The sequence below is a fragment of the Trichechus manatus genome, unplaced genomic scaffold, assembly GCF_000243295.1.
Source record: "Trichechus manatus latirostris isolate Lorelei unplaced genomic scaffold, TriManLat1.0 scaffold00016, whole genome shotgun sequence".
NCBI lineage: Eukaryota > Metazoa > Chordata > Mammalia > Sirenia > Trichechidae > Trichechus > Trichechus manatus.
Window position 1 is genome coordinate 26,145,170 of NW_004443952.1, and position 10,007 is coordinate 26,155,176.

A 10,007-nucleotide genomic window follows, 5' to 3' on the forward strand; every position below is an offset into this window, starting at 1 on the left:
TAGAGGGAAGTCTATATAAAAATTTTAAATGTGTTTTCTTTTTGATCCAACCAATTCACTTCTAGGAAACTCTCAAAAGATATATTCATATGAATGTGCTGAATGTAAGTATAATGGTGTTCATTCAAGACCACTTATCATAGAAAAACACTGGAAACATTTTATAAATTCATCAATAGGAGACGGCTAAATAAATTAAGGTATAGCGATACAATGGAAAACTATGCTGCTATTAAATAATTGAGGTAGATCTATATGTACTGCCTAAGTGAAAAAAGAAAACTGTGGAACAATGCTTTCATTTGCTCAAGAAAAAGCACATATATACATTATATTACATGTAGAGGAGATATAATTTAGTTACATATATAGATAAGGTGTGGCTATAGATGGATGTCATGGATTGAATTGTGTCCCCCAAAAATGTGTGTCAACTTGACTAGGTCATGATTCCCAGTATTATGTGGTTGTCCTCCATTTTGTGATCTGATGTAATTATCCTACTATGTGTTGTAAATCCTAACCTTTATGATCTTAATGAAGGCAAGATTAGAGGTAGTTATGTTAATGAGGCAGGACACAATCTACAGGATTAGACTGTATTTTGAGTCAATCTCTTTTGAGATATAACAGAGAGAAGCAAGCAGAGAGGAGAGGGACCTCCTACCACCAAGAAAGAAGAGCCGGGAGTGGAGCACATCCTTTGGACCTGGGGTCCCTTTGCTGAGAAAATCCTAGACCCGGGGGAAGACTGATGATAAGGACCTTCCCCCAGAGCCAACAGAGAAAGCCTTCCCCTGGAGCTGGTGCCCTGAACTCAGACTTCTAGACTCCTAAACTGTGAGAGAATAAACTTCTATTTGTTGAAGCCATCCACTTGTGGTATTTCTGTTACAGCAGTACTAGATAACTAAGACAACGGATATGCAAATATGTCTGGAAAGATGCGCACCAAATTGTTAAATGTGGTTACTTCTGCGGAACAGAATTGGAGCTCTGAGCTCTTCGGCGAGGCAATAATATTAAGGTTGTAAGCATTAAATGAGGTAATGATTATACAGTTTTGGCACAGTACCTGACACACAATATTAACAAAAGTTATTATTATTTTTAAAAAATACTAAAATGTAAAAACCAAATCTTCCAGTTTCAAAGAGTATGGCCTGTGGGTAGGGGATGTATTTTTAATGAAGGATGTATTTTTAATTCTATGACTATAATTTTAAGCTTTTCTTCTGTGGCTGAGTAAGATAATTTCCTAGACACTATTTATTTGAAGTTGTTGCATGTGTTTTGTATAAAGCCGTACTTCTGATCTCTTTGCACTATTTCTTTAGAATTATTTATTTTTTAGGTGTTATCCATAAAACTCAACATCTGAGACATATTCTCCCCTGAGTTTAGGTCACTGGATTAATTTTGGCTTCTGAGCCCTCACTGCACCAGCCCTCAATGTATAGGAGACTGAGAGAAAGTAGAACCTATGTTGTAGGATCCATATCCACAATAGATTGCCTGCTCTACCAATCAAGGGGAATACCAGCCCCCTTATGAAATAGCCAGAGGCCTGATACTCACTGGATATCCAAACATAGTGTTGTATTCTCTGTTGTTGGCTTGCAGTCTTCTCTCTTGTTCTGAAAAAGAGGACAGAAATGATGACAGGGATGGCTCTCTGTAGATCAGCCTGGGGCACTGGCTGCTAGTGAAGACTTCACTAGATCCTCACACTTTATCATTGAGGATAGCTGTCTATGAAGTTTTGTCTCTTTATTCAAAGAATCAAGAAATATAATAAAAAGGGAAACTCCCAAGCATTCAAGCTTCTAGAAGCAAAAGGACAAGAAACTCTCGAGGAGTTCTCCACCCTTAATGCTTCTACTAATTCCTAAACTATGTCTCCACAGACCACAGAATGGCCTGTGGTTTATTGCCAAACACAGAAACCCAGCCCTAACTCATGAGTCAATTCCAGCAAAGCGTCTTAAGAGATCTGAGGTGCTTCTCTAAGCCAGCCATTCTTAATCTTGCTTAATTAAATGTAAATTAATAAATCATTACTGAGCATCTACTCCATAGACAACAGTGCTGGATGCTGTGGTGGGATAAAAGATGAGCACAACAGAATCTCTGACTTCAAGGGACTTATAATTTGGTAGGAGTGAGCCTGATAACTTCCAGTTGAATCAGTTGCTGCTGAGTTGACTCCAACTCATGGTGAACCCATGTGTGTCAGGGTAAAACTGTGCTCCATAGGGTTTTCAATGACTAATTTTTTGGAAGTAGATTGCCAGGCCTTTCTTCCTAGATGCCTCTGGGTGGACTCGAACTTCCAACCTTTTGGTTAGCAGGCAAGAACATTAACTATCTGCCCACCCAGGGACTCCCGATAACTATGATACATGACAAAATCACCACATCAAAACACATAGGTGTTACAAAAGTGAGTGTATTACCATATTATGAAAAATCTTTAAAAATTTATCACTAGATTTTTCTGTCCTGAATGAAACATTCCTGTAGTCTCTTAAATTCTTCCTTGGCTCAATAAGCATTTACCATATATCAAGACACCATCTATCTTGCTATGTATCACGCCCTGTGCTTGGTCCTAGGGTTACCGGATGAGGAAGGCATCATCCCTGACCATTTTGGAACTCCTATTCCTAGTGGGGGAGACAAACATAAAAGAAAACTTCAATTTAATGTAAGGGCAGGGATACAAGTAAGCACTGGATGTTAGAGGTGCACAGACGAGAGGCAATTAAGGCATGGGGTGGAAGTCAGGGAAAGAAGGACATGAAGTGTTTCTGGAGGAGAAGATGCCTGAATTATTCTGCTAATATGGAGTTGAGTGCTATCCAGTTCTCTTAAGCCTGGATTTTATACTAAACAACCTAGAATTTAGCCTGAACGCTGACTCTTAACGTTTCCAGTAATTCCTAGACTATGTCTCCAGATAATTTCTCCTCTTAGAGCGTGGGCCCAGGCAACCCCTCTGCCTCTGGGTTGTACCGGATGTCTATGTGGAAGCTCTTCTGGCCCTCTAAGGTCCTCCTTGGCTCACGGCTCTGAAGATTAGGAAGAAATTTCCTTCATTGGTCCTCGAAGATTCTCTCCTAGGCTACAGGCTCCTACTCTGATCTAGATCTCACTCCCTTCACACCTCTTAAAGGAGTCTCTGACTCTAGGTCTCGAAGACCCAATTCCAAAATAATTTTCTTTGTTTAGTTTTTGAGATATAATTCACATAAAATTCACCTCTTAATATAATTCAGTGGTTTTTAGTATATTCACAAGGTTGTGCAACCATTACCACTAATTCCAGATTATTTTCATCACTCCAAAAAAGAAACCCTGTACCAATTCCCCCAACCCCCAGCAACCATTAATTTACTTCTGTCTTTATGGACTTGCCTATTACGGACATTTCATATAAATGGAATCATAATACATGGCTTTTTGTGACTGGTTTCTTTCACTTAGCATGTTTTCAAGGTTCATCCATGTAGTATGTATCAGTACTTTGGTCCTTTTTTTTTTTTGATACTTAAAGTTTTTACTCAGCAAATAAGAAATCAGCAGCATAAAAAAAAAGTAATCAAAATTAAATTGGGTAGTAAACTCTCCCCCAAAATACCAAACCCATTGCCATCGAGTCAATTCTGACCCATAGTGACCCTATAGGACAGAGTAGAACTGCCCCAACAGGGTTTCTAAGGAGCAGCTGGTGGATTCGAACTGCCGATCTTTTGGTTAGCAGCCTGAGCTGGGCTTCAAATTAGGTAATAGGAAGAACAAAAATACACAATAATTACTATCATTAAACATTATATTGGTTTTTTTTATTGTGGTAAAATATACATAATCTAAAAATTTACTATTTTAAAGTGTACAATTCAGTGGTGTTTTGTATATTCACAATGTTGCATAATCATCGCCTCTTTGTAGTTCCAGAACATTTTCATCACCCCAAAAGTAAATCTCATACCTATTAAGCAGTCACTTCCCATTCTCCTCCACCCCTAGCAACTAGTAAACTGCCTTCTGTCTCTATGAATCTGTCTGTTCTGGGCAGGGATGGATTACCCAATAAGCAAGGTTAAGCACATGTTTAGCGCATCAACAAAACAGGGCTGTCAGTCGTCCAAAGCAAAGACCATAGATGCCAAACATACAGGAGAAAAGGAAAAGCAAGCGCTGCAGGGAAGGGAACTGGCAGGGCACTATATGAAACTGACACCAGCTCCAGTGTGTGAGAAGGTGTCAGTTGGAAATAACATTTACGCAGGGTTACGAGGGCGTCCACGTGTAAAGCTGTTTAAACTGTGCCTGATGAAGAATGCATGGAGGCATCCAAGAAATTAGTGCAGGTTTATCCCGATGACTTAAATACAAACCTTTATGGAGAAGTGCGACATTTTCACTCTTACATGAAAATTAAGTTTACAGATTCAGGAAAGACAAATTTTACTCACGTAGGCATGCATGATTCCATAATAGAAGGTAAAATACAAAGCATATTTCCCAATGTTGAAACTGTTTTATGCATATTCCTAACTTTAATGATCACAAACTGCACAACAGAATGCTCTATTTTGTCCCTAAAGAGACTCAAAAACCCTCAGGGTACAACAATGATTTAAGAAAGACTTGACTCATTATCCTTATTTTATATGGAAGTAGGTATTGTTCGGCAGCTTAACTGTGTTTGTGATGAAATTATTGAAGAATTTTAAGAGCAAAGAATAGAAAGAAATGTTTTTAATTATAACACGTTAGAGATGAAAGATCTATCTAAAAAATACAGCAATTTGTTGTAATTTGTTTTCTGATCATTAACTGTTATGACATCTTTTCATTTGTACATTTGTAATTATAGCATTTATTATGAAAACAAGCATCAAACTGAAGTATGAGCCATTTAAAGTGAAATTGGTGAAAGTCAATTTTTCACTGTGGGAAATCAACAAAATTTTACACTGATTGTTGAAACAACTAAGTTCACTGACCCATTTTCTTTCTTGTACAATATGTGGAATATTCTTTTTGTAGAAAATGTGGTATATAGTAAAAACCTTAGTACCCTGCACCCACTAAAAATTTTACAATCCAGTTCATCTCATTCTGCTAAAACAGCATACACCATTTTTGCATTCAATTGGTAATACTATAGTCGCATTTAAAAGGAAGTTATATCATGGATAGCTAACACACACACACACACACACACACGTATGTGTGTGCGTGTGTATATATATATAACTCACATATCCTGTTTGAATGTGTGAGTAAGCAAAGAAGGGGGCACCACAGATTATCAGTGTTTAGGACCCTCACATGCCTTAATCCGGCCCTGATTCTGGATATTACATATAAATGGAATCATACAATATGCGGCCTTTTGTAATTGGCTTCTTTCACTTAGCATGTTTTAAAAGTTCATCCATGTTGTTGCATGCATCAGTCCTTCATTCCTTTTTATGGTTGAATAATATTCCACTGTATGGATATATCACATTAGGTTTATCCATTCATCAGCTGATAGACATTGGGTTGTTTCTACCTTTTGGCTATTGTGAATAGTGCTGCTATGAAGCTTTGTGTATAAGTTTTTGCGTGAACATATATTTTCATTTCTCTTAGGTATATGCCTAGGAGTAGAATTACTAGATCATATGGTAGTTCTATGTTTAACTTTCTGAGGAACTGCCAAACTTTTCCAAAGTGGCTGCACAATTTTACATTCACACCAGCAATGTATGAGAATTCCAATTTCTCCACAGCCTCATCGCTTGTTATTGGTAGTCCTTTAATTTTAGCCAACCTTTAAGGACTGATTCAGTAAGTCTGGGGTGGAGTTCACACATCTGTATTTTAATAAGCTCCTCAGGTGATTCTGATACATAAAGTTTAAAAACAACTGTCTGGTACATTTGTCTTGTGGCTGTCATCAGAGAGCAATTCTTCCTTTATAGCGTATAGCTACATTCCAGTGAGTCACATAAGTATATACAGTATTTGCGTGTGTATGTACATGTGTGTGCATTCTGGGTATACCACATCATTTAGATATGTGGCATGGATACGTTTATCCTGTTTCATCTAGTTAGAGCAGAAACCAAAACATCAATTCTCTACCAACCTCTGAAGGCTCCTGAAAATGGTGGCTCCAAAGAATGGGCTGGGGATTGAGCTTTCCCATAATCTCCATTAGGGATTCCCCCATTTTTTGATAAGAACAATGAATGATTTTTCAATCTTATGTAAGGTGATACGCACATACAACTTCAATCTTTTTGTGCCCTAGGCCTTTCTTGTAAAGAAATCCTAGAGATGTCATTGGTTCCAAGTCACTATTGTCCTGATAAACATTGTTTATTTAGTTTCAAATATCATTGCTAACATTTTCCACAAGGAAAGAAATTACAACTGGGAATGGGTAAATTTCTTATAGAAGATATCTAAGGGGTCAAAGTCTGAACATTGGCCAGTGAAACGACAGAGATAACTATGAGGAAGCAAGTTCAAGGACTTGCACAAATTGTGGGCAAGGTGCTAGGGTTGCTCAGTTTATGACATTGTGGTGTTTAGCCAGGATTACTTAAAGGATTTGAGAGTATATAGATTTGGATTATGCACAGATTAATTTGGATAGAGTTGACATTTTTGCAATATTAGTCCCCCATCCAGGAACATACTATATCCCCATGGTAGACCACAGCATGAGACAGTATTGGTACCCTCTTGAGAAGTTGCTCCTTTGTGCATGATGATCATATCTATATAATCATCTTGCTAGCAATACATAAATAAGCTACAATGAGTCTTCCTTGGGCTAGGTTTACAGTCCAGTTGTGAAGCTTGTGTTCTTCTGGATTAGTGCACTTCTTTCTCGTTATATTTCATTCTTCTGATTACTAGGATTAACTGAATAAAGATGAGAAAGTTGTATACCGATATGAGATGGGCCTGAAAGATGTCTTGTGCCTTGTATTTATTGGTTAGTGGCTTATTTACAAACTTGTGATACAAGAGCTCCAGCTAACCATTGCAGTTTAGGTTATCCAAAGCAGTGGTATATAAATGGCTCATATAATTTAGCTGCAAATCTAGGATTTAGGCTGCCACATGGCCTAAGCCCTTTGGGAAGGGACATTCTCAGGTGCCCAGATAACTGTTGATTAGGGCAAAGCACCAGGGCTGTATTGGTGTTTCTGTCAGTGTTGAGACTGTCTAATCCCTGGACAGACTAATTTTCTACTGTGTTCAAACTCAATTTACTATGGTATTGGTGAGTAAAATCAGTCTCTCCCATGCCATTTGCCCCTTCAACCATACACAACAGATGACCACAGTCTCTCTATTTATTCAAAACATTATTTTATGACCCTAAAGTCCTAATATTGTCTTATTAAATTTCATACTTATTAGTAAATTTAATCCTAGATATCACCGATTAGTTTTTAATTTACCAAAAGTCTAGCAGGTTTTCATAGCAACTCATCTGGGTACAGCAAGCCATTCTCTCTAAGCCCTCCAGCTCTGAGGGATATGTGGAGTCCGGGCTATGTACAGCAACTGAACACATGCCCCTCCCTGTTTAAAGTAAAGGAAGTAGATCCCAAAGCTTAGAGCCTGCACTGGTGAAGACAAAGACTCCGAAGTGGGGGCAGGATTAACCTTTACCCAGTTCTGGCTCTTTGATGCCAGAACCTGCCATGAAAGAAGACGGGGGGAGAAAGGCAAACAGGATATTCACCAAGGGGGGAAAAGGAATTGAGGGCTAGAAAGTCAGATTTCATAACAGGTCTTTACAGAAGAAAAAGCAGGGATGATGAGAAAAATGGTTTTTGGCAGACAGAAGGGAAAAATTCAGTTCGCACAACCATCTAGGAGAAGAAACTAGAAGTCTGAAAGAGAAAGAAGACAGGCCTAAGAAAAGAAAGGAGCTTGTCATGTTTGGGATAATAATGGCAGGGAGACAGTTTTCAGATCAGATACTAAAGATTACTTCAAGTTTTCATAGGGTTGGTGAATACTGTTTGAGGGAAGAGTGGGATGATTAAGTGCTTTCCCCATTACTTATTAATTCAAAGTTTAAGTTTGGCTGAAACAAGAGTGATAAAATATAAATTATGGGTAAGGGGTTAGAACTACGGAAGATTAGAATTTAGCTTAAATAAGAGAGTCTACGGAATGGACCAATTGAAGAGATGCCAGCTATGAAATTCAAGGGAACAAACACCTAGCTCTAGCCTCTTGTGGCTGTGGAAAACGCATTCTTCATTGGGAACTGAGAGTTGAGTCTACAGCCTATCCAGTGAGGACCTGGTTTCACAAGGACCTGTGCTGAGAGCTGTCCTGGGGGTAGTGAAATCACTGAACTGAAAGGGCCAGACATCTTGGTAAAGCAAGGCAACTTGGTGTTATAAAATGTGCAGTAGTCTTAAAACTTAAAATTACAGTAGGCTCCCATACTGGCTAAGAACGTGGCAGTTGAGTCAGGCTGCCAGGGTTCAAATCTCAGTTCTCCACTTACCAGCTACGTAGCCTTGAGGAAGTTACTTAACCTCTCTGAGACTCATTTTCTTCATCTGTAAAATGGAAATAATAATAATATCTACCGCATAAGGTTATTGTGAGAATAAATGTGGTAAGGCACAGAAAGCATTTTAGAACAATTCCTAGCACATAAAAAATGGGATTCTAGACTGGGCTCTGTCACTAAATTGTTAAATGACCTATAGCAAGTCACTTTTCATTTCTGGGCTTCAGTTTCCTCGCGTGTAAAATGGGGATAGTAAAATCTACTTTATATGCTGATGTGAGGGCTAAAAGAGATGGTAAATGTAAGGTGCCTACATGATTCCTAGCACATCAAAAGTGCTTATTAAATGTTATTGTCCTTTATCTTTTAATACGTCAAGGGGATTCCATAAACATCACTGATATAGTTATCTGTGCCCCAAAATAGATTTTGAACTCTCAGCTACGTCCTGGGAATGTACTATGCTGATCTAGATAGTGGAGAAGAAAAGGTACAAAAACCACAGTCTCATAAGGGGAATTCTTATTTCTTGGTGGGATGGGAGTAGAAGTATTAAAATTGAAGAAACTTCTGTTTAAGGATGTCTTTATAGTTTTGATTCAAATGCCAGGGTGAAAACTATGTAATCTTGATGCAATCCAACCTCATTTTTTAGGAGTTAAAGCTACAGAAGACTGGAGATGAGCCTAGACAAAAAAATGGCAGAAACTAAAAAGGAAAATGAGCTTTGTAAGAGAGAACTAGAGAAAGTGGCACACTGAAAGATAAGTAGCCATGAGGAACAAGGAGGGAAGGAGAAAAGGAAGGCAGGCCAGTTGGTCAGGTGCAATCAGGCATAAGTGGTTCTCAGCAAATCTCTCCCAACTCAGTGGGAAATGGATCATAAATGGGGTTTTCCAGCTAGAGAAAGAACAGCAGTGAGACGAACTTTAGGACTGCAGGTCTCTAGCAGATTGGTCAAGGCCGCCTCTCCTTATATTACCAGACTTCCAGCTCTCAAGTAAGCCCAGGTGCTAGTAAAGGAAACTCAGCAATGATCCCTTGCTGTCACTCTAGATAAATAGGCTTAGGTGATCTCAAACAGGTCATTTAATGCCTGTGACAGAAATATTCCCATCTCCAAAACTGAGTGAGGAGACTGCAAGGCAAAGGATAATGGGCCAATTTTTGGAAGGCTGCCTGAATTACCATTGATGACTACCATACAAATATAACCGTATGTTTTAACATCTCTAGACCAGAATTGTGGGTATTAGTTGGAGTCAATTTATATTAGAACTGCTGAAATTTCTTAGGCAGATTCCAAATGATAGTAATTTATCCTGTGGTGGTCGATAGCATAACTTGAAATATTACAGATATCAGTACTGTCATGGTTTGAATTATGTCCCCCCAAAAACGTATCAATTTGGCTGGGCCATGATTCCCAGAATTGTGTGGTTGGCCTCCATTTTGT

General features: G+C 38.5%; 1 protein-coding gene across 1 annotated transcript in view; it reads right to left on the reverse strand.

The window, feature by feature from the left end:
- The window catches only part of LOC101358127 (phospholipid-transporting ATPase FetA-like), a 56,374-nt gene extending 53,724 nt beyond the window's left edge, over nt 1–2,650 (reverse strand). The window contains exons 1-2 of the mRNA XM_023727336.1: nt 2,622–2,650; nt 1,579–1,675 (exon numbers count right to left, since the gene is read on the reverse strand). Of these exons, the coding sequence (XP_023583104.1) occupies nt 1,579–1,675; nt 2,622–2,650 (126 nt within the window). The remainder of the gene's footprint in view (nt 1–1,578; nt 1,676–2,621) is intronic.
- Nucleotides 2,651–10,007: the final 7,357 nt, after the last annotated feature.